Source organism: Hemicordylus capensis, chromosome 5, assembly GCF_027244095.1.
Source record: "Hemicordylus capensis ecotype Gifberg chromosome 5, rHemCap1.1.pri, whole genome shotgun sequence".
Taxonomy (NCBI): Eukaryota; Metazoa; Chordata; class Lepidosauria; order Squamata; family Cordylidae; genus Hemicordylus; species Hemicordylus capensis.
This window is the reverse complement of record NC_069661.1, coordinates 19,691,319-19,705,622: the sequence shown is the minus strand read 5'-3', so window position 1 is coordinate 19,705,622 and position 14,304 is coordinate 19,691,319. Positions and strand designations below refer to the sequence as shown.

General features: G+C 47.2%; 1 protein-coding gene across 1 annotated transcript in view; it reads right to left on the bottom strand.

The window, feature by feature from the left end:
* CDS1 (CDP-diacylglycerol synthase 1) overlaps positions 1–14,304 on the bottom strand; it is a 63,529-nt gene that overhangs the window by 14,970 nt on the left and 34,255 nt on the right. The window contains exons 8-10 of the mRNA XM_053255727.1: positions 12,778–12,865; positions 9,957–10,025; positions 8,635–8,787 (exon numbers count right to left, since the gene is read on the bottom strand). Of these exons, the coding sequence (XP_053111702.1) occupies positions 8,635–8,787; positions 9,957–10,025; positions 12,778–12,865 (310 nt within the window). The remainder of the gene's footprint in view (positions 1–8,634; positions 8,788–9,956; positions 10,026–12,777; positions 12,866–14,304) is intronic.

Sequence of the window (14,304 nt, the reverse complement as noted above, 5' to 3'; positions counted from 1 at the left end):
CCACTAATGCTTTACTACCCAATCACCAGCCCCTGAAAGAGTCCACAGCAACCTCTAGTGACAGGCAGTCTGAGCCTCCCAACAGGGCTGGTCTAATTCAGGCAAAGGAGGAGGAAGCCCTGCCTACAGCCAGGACCACACACAAGCTCAAGCAGGCTTCCAAGCTACTTTACAACTGCAAAACATCTAAAGGTTTCATGCCAAGGTGAAACCTCCCAAGATGCCAAATGCAATCCTCCTCTTCCTCCCAAGATGCCAAATGCAATCCTCCTCTTCCTCAGGCTGCCCCTCATTCCTAAGAGCATTAAACAAAACACAATTTGCTCCACAAGAAAACTAACCCCCTTCCCAGCAGCTGATAGGTCTTCACACTTTGCACTCCAATAGGTTCAATACATATTGGATGCCTGCATGCTGGAGGCAGTCAAGGAGGGAGCTACCTCAGGATCTTTATGGATCACTTCATCAATCTCCATGGTCTGGAAATCCAGAAAAACCATCAGACGCATCTCAAAGGCATGCAGAATCTCATAAGCAATCAAGTCACAGAGTAAGTTTGTGTTTCCCATCACAACTCTGGAATTTGCTCCATTTTTATTGTTCTAACATGGATCAGAAAACTTTATTTTTATTGTTCCAGAAGAACAGAGAACTAAGAGCCATCCCACACCAAAGAAATTCAGCAAATCACTGAAAGAGAGATACTTCTGCATGAGAAATCTTCCATCTACTGTGGCAGACATACAAGAGACTTTTCAGAGGCCCACCTTCACACATCTATCAGGCCAATTCACAGGAAGATTTTGTGGTTCTTGTACAGCTGGTTCCGCATTCAATATCTCTCCCATTCAGGCTGACACAGTATTCAGAAATGTGCAAGTGAGCATGGCTTAGTTCCCAAAACAGAGAAGAGAGCTGTTCAACTGGTACAATGTCTGAATCACCTGGGTGGGTGGGGGGATAATCCAGAATGCACATTCTGAAGGTGATAAGCCATTTAACGGCCTTGCCAGGCAGACATTATGGAACAGTCAGCTATTGGGAACTTTCATCTCCAGCAAGGATGCATTAGCACAGGCAAGGTTTCATGCTCAACCTGATACAGAAATTGAATTAATTAAAAAAAAAAAACCACCCCTGAAGAAAAACAGGTTGCTTACCTGTAACAGATGATCTGTTAGTGGTTCCATCATTCATAAACAGTGGGTTTTGCGCCTGCGCAGATCAGCTTCGGGTAGAATTCGTTAGCTCCTCGCGACTCCAGCAACCGCCTGTCGCACGTGACTGTAGTAGCCTCTAGTGGCGGTTGGGTGTCCCCGCAATCAGTTCCTTGATGGCCGACATGGCCGTACAATGCTTCTGTTACAGTGGCTTGTCATTTCAGATGTGGGGACAGCAGGGAGGGCATTATGAATTATGGAACCACTACCAGATCATCTGTTACAGGTAAGCAAACTGTTTATCTGGATAGTGGTTCCATCATCCATAAATAGTGGGTGAATTGCGAGCTACCCAACTGGTGGTGGGCATAATCTGCCAGTCACTGTAACACCCTCTTTAAAACTGCCCGTCCAAAGTCGGCAGCCTTTGCTGCTCGTATGTCTATAGAGTAGTGTTTCACAAACTTCTGATGTGATGACCACGTTGCCGCCGTGCAGATGTGAGCGAAACGAATCCCAGCCAAATGTGCTGCCGATATGGCATAAGCTCTAGTAGAGTGTGCTTTAAATGTTGGGGGGGGACTGACCCCCTGCTGGTCATACGCTAGTTTAATCAACTCCACCAACCAAAAGGAAAGCTTCTGTCGCGTTGGTGAACACCCCTTGAACTTCCCCTGTAAGTCTATAAACATCCGAGGTGTTTTACGTATAGCACTCGTGGCCTTCAAATAGAACAGAAGAGCCCGTCGGATGTCTAGCGAATGCATCGCACGTTCGAGGGGAGAAGTTGGATCCCTTAAAAAGGTAGGTAGTACAATATCGGCATTCAGGTGAAAATCAGTCACTACTTTAGGCCGGAATTCAGGATTCAAGCGCATGACAACCCTTTCTGGATAGAATTTTGTATAGAGTTTGTCTGTACGAAGTGCACGCAGTTCACTTACGCGTCTGGCGGAGGTTACTGCAACTAAGAACAGAGTTTTTAGTGTCAAGTGTTTTAGAGATGCCGTAGCTAGTGGTTCAAAGGGAACTTCCGTCAGAGATTAAAGAACTAAGGAGAGGCTCCACTTCTCGGCTGGCTGCCGCACTGGAGGATATAGATTATTGATGCCTCTTTAGAATTCCTTACAACGTGGATGGGTAAAAACCGTCTTGCTGTCCTACCCATCATGGTGCGCCGGTATAGCCACCATATGAACCTTAATGGACACGTTTGCTAGTCCACTCTGCTTCAGAGTGGTCAGGTAGAGAAGAACGGCTTTCAGACTCGCCTCCCTAGGGTCATACCCTTTGGAGGCAGCATGTGCAGCAAACCTACGCCATTTCGCCCTGTAGCTTCGTCTCGTGGACTGCTTACGGGTATTTAGGAGGATCTTCCTCAGAAGCCTATCCTCCACGCTGTGAGATTCAGTACAGACAGGTTGGGGTGCACCACCCTGCCTTGATCTTGAGTGACTAGATCTGTCCATTTAGGGAGTCTCATGTAATTTCCTCCCGATAGTCTGAGTAGCTGTGTGTACCACGGCTGCCTTGGCCACCATGGCGCAATTACTATTGCTCTCGTTTGGTCGTGTAGTAACTTGGCCACCACCCTGGGCAGTAAGGGTGTGGGTGGATAAGTATAAAATAGCTCCTGGCTCCAGAGATACTGAAAGGCATCGCCCTTGTTCAGTGGTCTGACTCCCATCCGTGAGCAGTAATGCTTGCACCTGTTCTCGGTGGTCACAAATAGGTCCACCCCTGGTCTGCCCCAAGCTTTGAACAGTTGATCCAGCACTTCCGGATGCAATTCCCATTCGTGCTGTTCCAACACTAGGTCCCTGCTCAGTGAGTCCACTAGACAATTCATGCTGCCCTTGATATGAATGGCCACGGGGTAAATTCCGAGCGGGATGCACCAGTTCCATAACTGCAGACTGAGATCGCATAGAGACCTGGACACTGTTCCGCCTTGCTTGTTGACATAAGCAATGGCTGTCGTATTGTCTATCTGTAACTGGACAGTTTTCCCGACAAGCTCTCCCTGAAAGGTGACCAGGGCTCTGAACGCAGCCAGCAGTTCGAGGAAGTTGATGTGCAGGAGTCTCTCCTTTGGAGTCCATACTCCTTGAGCTCTGTGGTGCAGCAAGTGTGCCCCCCAGCCGTGCATGGAGGCATCGGATGTCACTGTCAATGCGGGCTCCCGTGTGCGAAATTGAATACCATTGAGCATATTCGACTCTTTTGTCCACCAATTCAACGAATCTAAAACTTTCTGTGGAAGAGTCACCCACTTGGACTGAGGTTTGGACCTCGGCTTGTAGGCTCTCAGAAACCAGAGCTGTAGCTTGCGCATCCATAACCTCGCGTACAGGACTGTGGTGGTGCAGGACGCCATCAGACCCAACAGTATCTGTACTGTCTTTGCCTTTTGTACGGGATTCTCTTGACAACAGTAAATCAGGGCACGCAGACGGGAAAACCGAGCTACTGGGAGGAATGCCTTCTGGGCTGACATATCCAACTCCGCGCCAATGTACTGCAGGCGCTTTGCCGGCTTGAGAAAGGATTTCTCCCAATTGATCCGCACTCCCAGGTTCTCCAGCAGGTTCGTCACCACGTCTCATGTGCCTCAGCAATTGTTCCTTTGTCTCGGCTGTCAGAAGCCAATCGTCCAAATACGGATATATGGACACACCCTGTACTCTGAGATGGGCTATTATCACTGCCACACATTTTGTGAACACTCTGGGGGCAGTGACTAGCCCAAACGGAAGCACGTTGTATTGGTAAATCTTGCTCCCCATGGTGAAGCGTAGATATTTGTGATGATTCTGCTGAATGCTTATGTGAAAGTACACATCCTTTAAGTCGAGCGTTGCAATCCAGGTCTCCCCATGGAGGAGTAGAAGGATGGTTTGCAACGTTGTCATTCTGAATTTTTGTACTTGATGTACTGATTCAGGCCTCACAGATCCATTATAGGTCTTATGCCCCCGTCGCGCTTGGGGATTTGGAAGTAGCGAGAATAAAATCCCATCCGACTGAAAGCCCACCTCACCGGTGATATCGCTCCCTTCAATAAGAGCTTCTGCACCTCTTCCCTCAATATCGGTGTTTCCGGAGTGTATTTCACTCCCAGGAACGGCAGGTATTCCTTGAACTCCAGCGCATATCTCGTTGAAACTATGCGTATGACCCACTGATCCGATGTTATATGGTGCCATGCTTGGGCATGGCTTGCCAGCTTGATGGTTACTCTGGCGGTGTTCAAGGAGATGGTGTTCCTGGTACTCAAATGCTTGATCTCGGTTAGATGAGGTACTTTGCTTGGTGTTGGTGGGCTCAACGGCTGATCAAAGTGTGGCGTTCTCTTATTTTGAGAAGTTTGGTTTGCCCTATTCCTCTGGTAATAGGGTCGTCTGTTGTTATTGCTGAAACGTTGGTAAGGTCGTTTGAAGTCCCTCCTGTCAGAACGACGATAGGAACCCTGAGGAGCTTGATACTGCCCGTACTGAGTATACTGACTGTAAGGTCTGTTTTTACCAGTATATCTGGAATTAGTGAAAGACCGAGCTGTAATCCGAGATTTCTTCCACTGCTCCATGTTGTCATCCGTTTTGTCAGAGAAGAGACCAGCACCATCAAATGGCAGTGTCTCAATCCGATCCTTCATGTCCTGTTGGAGACCCTTTGCACGCAACTAGGCATGCCTTCTTAAAACAATAGACGAGGTCAGAGTCCAAGACTCAGATTCAGCTAGGTGCTTTGCATTCGCCAATTGTTGGCGGGTGGCTGCAGTCTTCACAAATATCGCCTCGAACCTCCTGACAAACTCCCCTGGCTCCAGCGCAGCGCGCTGATCATACAAAGCCTCCCAGAGGGAATGCGTATATCTTGCCTGGCAAGCTACATAATTAGCTATCTTGATAGACAAGCATGCGGTCGAGTAAGTCCACCTGCCAAACATGTCCAGCTTGCGGCCTTCTTTATCTGCCGGTGCTGTATGTCGCTTACCGCCTTTAGTTGTTGTCGCACAATCTACTACCAGAGAATTTGGAGCGGGATGGTGCACCAGGTAAGCATTTTCCTCCTCTTGAATACGATATAGAGCAGGGCTTCTCAACGTGTGGGTCCCCAGATGTAACTGGACTTCAACTCCCATAATTCCCAACCAAAGGCCAATGGGGCTGGGGATGATGGAAGTTGAAGTCCAACAACATCTGGGGACCCACACGTTGAGACACCCTGATATAGAGCCTCCAGTCGCTTGGAAGTAGGTGTTGAAGTCTGTAATACCTCCCAAGCCAACTTAGCAGCCCTTGAAATATGTGGCAACATAGGCAGATAAACTGGCTGGAGGCCCACGGCAGACCGCATCATATTATAAATGGGGTCCTTTAAGTCAGTTGTTTTTTCCTTGAGGTGTAGACCCAGTACTCGAGCCATTTCTGCTACCTGCTGATGGTAACCTTTCATTTCCTCATTAGGAGAAATTGACGGAACTGCTGCAACATCCGAGTGGATCCGGGAGTGAAGGAGTCTCTGGATTTTCAGGATCACCTTCTGCTGAGTCTGAGGTATAGTCATCCTCAATATCATCGTCGTCGTCGTCATCTCCTCTAGACGAAACAGGTGAGTTGCCTACAACTGTAGAGGTCACTCAAACTGGTTCCTTAGCTGTCTGTGTTGCTGCCTGGTGGAGAACGGAGAGCAACGGTTGGGTCGACGTAAGTGGCATATCAGTCTGCGACGAAATTGATCGCTGCGCTGGCAGTGTGAGTTCTGGTCTGAGTGGTAAGTACGTCTGAAGTGAAACCATACATTGAGTCGGTCTCGGTACACAGGCTTGGACGGCCGTCTCCATCCACTGCACAGGAATCATAGGCTGCACAGCAGTTTGCACAGGTGTCTCAGTTCTAGTAGCTTGCATGACAGTTTACACAGTCTCCGTGCTATGTGCTCTTACAGGGGGCGGGTACATCCCCGTTCTTCCAGCCATCTCGTGAAAAGGGAGTAGTCCTCTCGAGATATTATTATGGAATCTCCCCAACCACCTCTGGGTAGGAGACCCATGACAGGTGTAGCCTTTGCTGAAAGAGAGGGCGTCTTAGGAATATGCAGAGCATTATAGTCACCTTCATTGAAACCAGTAAAGGTGTAGGTAGGTGTACTCTCCTCCGAATTAAGCAAGTGTGCCAGCCTGCCCCCAGGAGAAAGCTCTCTTTGCCCTGGCGTGGTCACAGGGGACATTCCAGATGTTGGCAATTGGATGACCCCTGAATTTTTCTCTTCACAGGGCATGACGCCGAGGTCGACGTCAGGCATAATGTCAATGTCTGGTACGATGTCGAGTTCGGTGTCAAGAATAACTGTAACTGTCGACTCCGGAGCAGCAAAGTCTGTAGACGCCGGCCTCGATGCCGAGTGGTGTTGGTGTCGAGAAGTTGGTATCAAAGGCACCGCCGTCTCCTGTCTATTCTCCCTCGACGCCGAGTGGTCTCAATGTCGAGACAGTGGAGTCAATGGAGACTGATGAGGTGTTGGCGCTGGGGATAAGGATGCCGCTCGCCGTCGAGGGATGACGTAATTCTGCAGATGCGAAGGCAAGGAAGTGTGCTCCACAACCAGCTCTAACTGCTTCTGCTTCTTAGGAGGCGGCTCCTGCTTTGAAAGCTTTTCCCTGTGTTTCCTCTTGTGGCTTGAATGGCGATCCTCCGGTCGCTTAAAAGGGGCTGATGCAGTCGAGGTCGAAGCGGTCGACGCTGCAGCTTTCGATGTCGTAGCCCTCGATGCAGAAGCACTCGATGTCAAGGCCTTCTCTGCCGATTTCGAGGAACCAGCCTCCTTCGGGGTCTTAGACTGCCCTTTCGGAGCAGGACTCGGCACAGTACTCTCTGTAGCCATCTTAGGCACCAGAGACTCCTCAAGCAAGTACACCCTAAGGGGTGCTGCATGATTCTTTAAAGTCTGCTTGCTAAAAGTAACGCAGACCGAGTAGGATTTTGTGTCATGCCTCTTTCCTAAACAGAACAAGCAGAGGGCATGGCCGTCTGTTGAGGGAATCTTCCCGCGGCAGTTAGTGCACCGCTTAAAGGTTGTCTTGTCCTTCCCAGACTTCCCCGAGCCATCTGTCTTACCAGATCTTTCGGTCATTTTTGAAAATTAGTCGTCCATTCCATTGTCAGAGGAAAAAATCAGAGATTGCAACAAATCCGAAGGGGTGTCTGTGAGGGATGCCGAGTCCGTTCCGTCGTCAGAGGGGGAAATCAGAAATCGCAACAAATCCAAAGGAGTGTCCACGAGGGAAGCCGAGTCCATATGCAAAATTCAAGCCAAATGATCCGAAATTACACCGTCCAAAGGAGTATCCGTAAGAGTTGTCAAAGTCTGTGTCCAAAGTTCAGAAGTCCAAATAAACGAAAAACAAACTTTCTTCAAGGAGCAACAATCTCTGAGTACTGATTGCAATGGCGGTCAGAAAGAAACTGATTGCAGAGACGCCCAACCGCCACTAGAGGCTACTACAGTCACATGTGACAGGCGGTTGCTGGTGTCATGAGCAGCTAAGGAATTCTACCCGAAGCTGATCTGCGCAGGCGCAGAACCCACAATTTATGGATGATGGAACCACTATCCAGATGATGTCGCTCCCTTTCCAGCTACAGACTGCAACAGACTCAAGCCCAAATCTCACATACCAAAGACATGATTGGCTGGAGCTGGCTTCAGACAGACTGTTACAAGAAGCACTTCTTAGGGGTCCATAAAAGATTCTTACCACAGCTATGAGCCTTTTCATGTGGAGAGCACCTCCAAGAATGGGTGGCTTAAGGAACTTGGTCAGAACTTAAAAGTCCCGAATGAGCATCAAGAGGCAAGTGCTAAAAGTGATCAGCCAAACTTAACTATAGGAACAGAGCCAAGCATTCAGACAGGCTCTCAAATGTGAGTCAGCAGCTCCATAGACAGGCACCCCTACAGTCTAAACGGTAGTGACACTCTGGGGTGTTCCAGAGGATCTCAAGAAGGTGCAGGGAGCCAGTTACAGACTTCTGCCCACTCCCAGAAAACAGTCGAATGATATGTTCATTGTCTTGCCATAAATGTTCAGAATGGATGCTCCTAACCAGGCCACCACCTGCACACATTTCCTCTTATTGTGCTTCTACCTTGGTTCCTTCAGCAAATCTGAGTGCATCATTTGAGTGTATCAAAATCAGAGACAAACTTTCTGAGAAGAAGAGGAGGAAAGTCAAACCAAGAGGAATTTAACAGTAATTTCACTGATCCAGCATATCATAGCAGACATGCGGAGCAAAAGGGGTGAAGGCTGTTTTGTGCCAACAGAGCAATTTTATTTGCTCTGGAGGCCAAAAGGAAAGGATAAAAACCAACAGGAGAACTGGGCCCTTTAGACACTCAGTCTCTTAAAGAAGCATTCCATTTCATGTTTTGATCTAATACGATTCAGCTTTAATTCAGTTTTACTCACCCTTCTTAGTACAACCTGCAGCAATGGTGGTATAGAGTACTTCTGTAACTGGAACAGTTCTGAAGGTTCACACTCCGTGACAAATCTGTTAGTTTCACTACTGTATTCCACAGGACATACAAAATACTGATACTGAGCCAAAAGGTAGGCAACCTGAAAGGCACAACAAACATCTATAAGGACTAAGACAACTTGAGTGTTTCTCAAGCTTTGCAATTAGTCTATCCCATGCAAGAGCATAACTTTTCACTCCTCCTATTGTCTAAGGTCTGGTGTATGAGTTGCCTGTAGTAGTGTGGTTGCTGTGCCATAGTTGTTCCAGGTACATAAGAACAGCCCTGCTGGATCAGGCCCAAGGACCATCTAGTCCAGCATCATATTTCACACAGTGGCCCACCAGATGCCACTGGGAGCCTACAGAAGAAGAGGGCATGCCCTCTCTCCTACTGTTGCTCCCCTGCAACTGGTACACAGAGGCATCTTGCCTCTGAGGTGGCCTATAGCCTTCCGACTAGTAGCTGTTGATAGACCTCTCCTCCATGAATTTATCCAAACCCCTCTTAAAGCCATCCAGGTTGTTGGCTGTCATCACATGCCCTCTCTCCTACTGTTGCTCCCCTGCAACTGGTACACAGAGGCATCTTGCCTCTGAGGTGGCCTATAGCCTTCCGACTAGTAGCTGTTGATAGACCTCTCCTCCATGAATTTATCCAAACCCCTCTTAAAGCCATCCAGGTTGTTGGCTGTCATCACATCTTGTGGCAGAGAATTCCACAAGCAGATTATGCGTTGTGTGAAAAAGTACTTCCGTTTGTTGGTCCTAGATTTCCTGGAAATCAATTTCATGGGATGACCCCTGGTGCTAGTGTTATGTGAGACGGAGAAGAATTTTTCTCTATCCATTTTCTCCACATCATGCATGATTTTATAGACCTCTATCATGTCTCCCCGCAGCAGTCTTTTTTCTAAACTAAATAGCCCCAGGTGTTGTAGCCCTGCCTCATAAGAAAAGTGCTCTAGAAGATAATGTGCATATCTTCTACCCAGGTGCTTAGGTCAGATGACCTGCTTACATACCAAGCTGGTTACACCTAACCAACTCACTTCCACTGCAGCAAAGTTGTCTGTAGCTGTGATTATACAATTAGTCTGCTACTTGCAACCCACAGTAGCAACAGAGTGGTATTCCAAGCCTTTATTTGTTAGGAGACCAATGCATCAAAGCTACAACAGTCTGGCACCATTTCCAAGTCTCTCTTGCCAGTTTCAGATTAGGTGCCAAAGAGGACAACATTAGTATGAAGAGGGGCACAACCACTTACAATGAATCCAAACACAACTGTGGTAAAGAAGCCACCAATGAATCCTTCCCAGGTCTTTTTGGGAGACAACTGATCAAAGAGAGAGAAAATGTACAAGTTACAACGTTGACATTACAGAAGAAATTTTTCAAATTGCAGTCCAAGCAGCAGGAAAAACACACACAGAAAATAATATTAGAATATCTGTTGTTTACACCTAATATTCAACTAATATTCAGCAATCTTTAAATAGCAGTACTACTAAAATCATTCCATGTAGCAACATGTGATGGCAAATTATTACTACTCAGAGAGAGAGAGAGAGAGAGAGAGAACACACATACACACACCACTTTCATACCAAAAAAGTTCTTAAAGTGGTTAACATAGAAAAAACAAACAATATTGTTCCCTATCCCAAGAGGACTCACGATCTAAAAATAAACACAAGGCAGACTCCAACAACCACCACTGGAGGAATGCTGTGCTGGGATTAGCTAGGGCCAGTTGCTCTCCTTCCGCTCAACAGAAGAGAGCCACCAGTTTGAAAAGGTGCAGGAGGGGAGGTGCTCACCCTTTATTTAACCACCACTCTATGTTTAACAAAAAATCCTTACACAAATGGGGGCTGAAGAATGTGATGGTGCCAACATCCGACATGATGGGCACCATCAAATGGGAGCCCAAGAATTGCTAAACCAGATTATTACACATCACTCTGACAAGAGCACTAGCAATTAGGGATGTGCACGGAACCACAGAAGTGCGGTCCAGCACTGGGGGGTATGGAGCTTTAAGGGCGGGGGGTAGTACTTACCCCTCCCGCCGCTTTTCCCCCTCTGGCGCTCGACTCCCTGACGCCCCTGCCCCCGTCGTTGCGCGGCAAAAGGGGAAGTTGAGTGTACACATGTGCCCATGGCGGCGCGCGCACCCGTCGCCGCACACATCACACATTGCGTGCGCACGCAACGTGTGCCTTGAGTGGTGCACACGGGAGGAGAGCTGGTCTTGTGGTAGCAAGCATGACTTGTCCCCATAGCCAAGCAGGGTCTGCCCTGGTTGCATCTGAATGGGAGACTTGATGTGTGAGCACTGCAAGATATTCCCCTCAGGGGATGAAGCCGCTCTGGGAAGAGCAGAAGGTTGCAAGTTCCCTCCCTGGCTTCTCCAAGATAGGGCTGAGAGAGATTCCTGCCTGCAACCTTGGAGAAGCCGCTGCCAGTCTGTGAAGACAATAGTGAGCTAGATAGACCAATGGTCTGACTCAGTATATGGCAGCTTCCTATGTTCCTATGTAACAGGCGTGCGTGCGCCGCCACAGGCACATGCAAGCACTCAACTTCCCCTTTTGCTGGGCAACGATGGGGGCTGGGGCGGCAGGGAGGAACGCTACCACCCCAAAAACTTTGCTAAAAAGTTGAGTGCCAGAGGAGGGAAAGCAGCGGGAGGGGTAAGTAGTACCCCCCCACCCTTAAAGCTAACTCTCCCCCCCCACCGGACCGGCCCCAATCCGGACCGGTTCGGAGGCCTCTACCATGGCCCCAGACCGGTCCGGTGCACATCCCTACTAGCAATGCTAGCAGGATCAGACATTTCCAGCAATCACACCTTCGTGGCATGAGAGCCGGGAAAAACAGAGGAAAGAGGTTGTATCTCCTGCAGCTAATGCACCCTGATCACTAGAAAAAACATTAGTATTCTGTACATAGCCAGTCCTGAATTGTTGTTGTAACAGGAAGAGATGCTCTGACAAACTTAACAAAATAGTCAAATAGACACTACTATTAAAAATATGTATATACCACTTTCTGACAGAGTACTCGAATTAATTAAATAAATTTAATTGAATGAATGAATGAAAGAAATGGTTCCCTGTCCCAAGAGGGCTCATAATCTAAGGGGAGATATAAGGCAGACACCAGAAACAACAGCTGGAACGATACTATGCTGGGCTTAGATAGGGACACTTGGTGTCCCCAGCAGAACCAGGAGCAGCACTCTCAAGATGGGCTTGATGTGAGGCAGGGATGCTCAACCTGGATACACCGTAGCCCCCAGTTTCCCCAGAACAACAGTACACATTTGCTGAGCAGCTATAACTGCACAAGCAGAAACATATTTACAGTCGTCCTTCGCCTATTGCCGTTTTCCCAATCGCAGATTTGAATATCTGGGACTGGGAAATTGTGACTGCCAACCACAACCTGAGTAGCTGCGGTTTGGTGCTTAAAAACAACCACCACCATTTTCTGGGGGTAATTTCGGGGTTGGGGGGAATTTATGGGGACTAGGGGGCAGCTATTCCTGGGGGTCAGGGGGCAGGATTCTTTTGAATTTTTACCTTTTTTTCAGTTGCTTTGAGACTGTGATTCCCCTAACCCTGTTTGCCATTGAAACCAAAGGCTCTCCAAACACAAATTCACCAACCATGAGCGTTTCCAGGAATTGAACCCTCATGTTTGGCGAGGGATGATTGTATTTATAATATTTCTGTCTTGCCCCTCTAGCTGTTCGGAGTGGCTTAAACAAAAACACCACAAATAACAAAACAGACAAAACAAGATATTGTGGCAGGCAAAATCAGGAGTAAGAGCAGAAACCCAGTTAAAACCAGTTTTAAAATGCTTCTTGAAAAACCAAGAGTTTAATTTCTTCAGTGGGGGAGACTGACAAAGTACCTCTGGGAGAGCATTCCAAAGATGGGGAGAGGCCACTACTGAAATGGCCCTGTCCCCACCAACCATAACTGCACCAGTGGCAGGATCAAAAACAGGGTCTGCGTGATGATCGGAGTACATGCCTCCACAATATTCTTGGATTCTAGTAGACACATTTTCTGTACCTTAATTAATGGAGTTCTCCCAAAGAAGAAGCCGAAGACATAAGCTGCTATATCATTACAAATAACACTTGAGATTGGAACAAGAAACCTAAAGATGGGGAGAAATGCAAAAAAAGTTTCAATTCAAACAATATTATGAAAACTGAACAGCTTGTAAAAAAAATGTCTGGCCAATTTGCAGTCATGACAATCTGCCCTCACAACAGAATAATTTGGATTTATTCATTTTTTTAAAGGCTGGGCACAAGCCTGAAAACAAACATTTACAAGATGATCATTCGGAGATGGACTTGCTATACAAGGGAATTCTGTACAGTGCAAATGTATGCCAAACATTTTGGAAGATGTGGAATTTGTGGGGAGAAAGATGCCTGGAAAAAAGGATGAATGCAGAGCACCCATGTATACGGGAGAGACAGACATATATCCTATGTACATGAAATTCAAATAGTTACAGCAGACTGTAATTCATCAGCAGTGGCCCCCACCGTATGCCCTTCCTCTTGCCAAGCCAAACAAAAGAAGGAATCTGAAGCCAGGGGCCTGTCTTACAAAGGGCGGCCTGGCTTCCATTAAGCCGTAAGAGGCTACTGGACAATGGACAACAGGATTCAGAGGGCTGCTTGGGAAGAGGCTTCTGCTAGGGCCAGTAGAAGTGTTAACTATCATTCTTTGAGCAGCTGGCCCTCATATCATTTCGCATTTATTTGTTTGTTTATTATTAAAACTTTTATACCGCCCATCCAAAAGGCTCAGGGCAGTTTACATTAAAACACCATTAAAATCAGTTAATAAGTAAAACAAAAATTATAAAGCATAAAAACAATGATTAACAATTAAAAACATCATAAAACAACAATTAAATAATCAGAACAATTTAAAAACAAGTTTTAAAAAGCTGAGAAAGCCTGGTTGGAGAGATGTGTTCTCAGGTGTTTTTCGAAAATTGCCAGAGATGGGGAGGATCGTATCTCAGCAGAGAGCGCATTCCACAATCTCGGGGCAGCAGCCAAGAAGGCACGTCTCTGTGTAGCCACCAAACGAGTTGGTGGCAACTGGAGACGGACCTCCTCAAGTGACCTCAATGGGCGGTGGGGCTTTTGAGTTGCTTTTGAAACGTCCCTCAATTTCAAAAGAAGTGCCTCAGAGTTTGGGAGCAGGGAGGAGTGCTGTTAATTTTCCTCAAGTTTAAAGCCCTCTTTGACTCAGTGAACTAATGTCACAGTTCTCTGGATCATGGCCAGGGACAACTACAAAATGAAAAAGAATAATTTTCTTAAATGTAGAACAACCCCACTCCTATCCAGTATTCAATTTAGCCATAAATTTCACCAGCTTTGCTGGGACAACCACACAAAATTGTTTTGAGGGAAATGGCATTATTCTATACTTGCTGAGCTACATCCGTCTTGTAATAATTTGGGCCTTGTATTCTAATCCTAAAGACCTTGAAAGCAAGTACTAGGGATGTGAGAACTGGTTCGGGGTCGAACCGAAACCCCACCCCCAGTTCCGTCCAGACTGAGA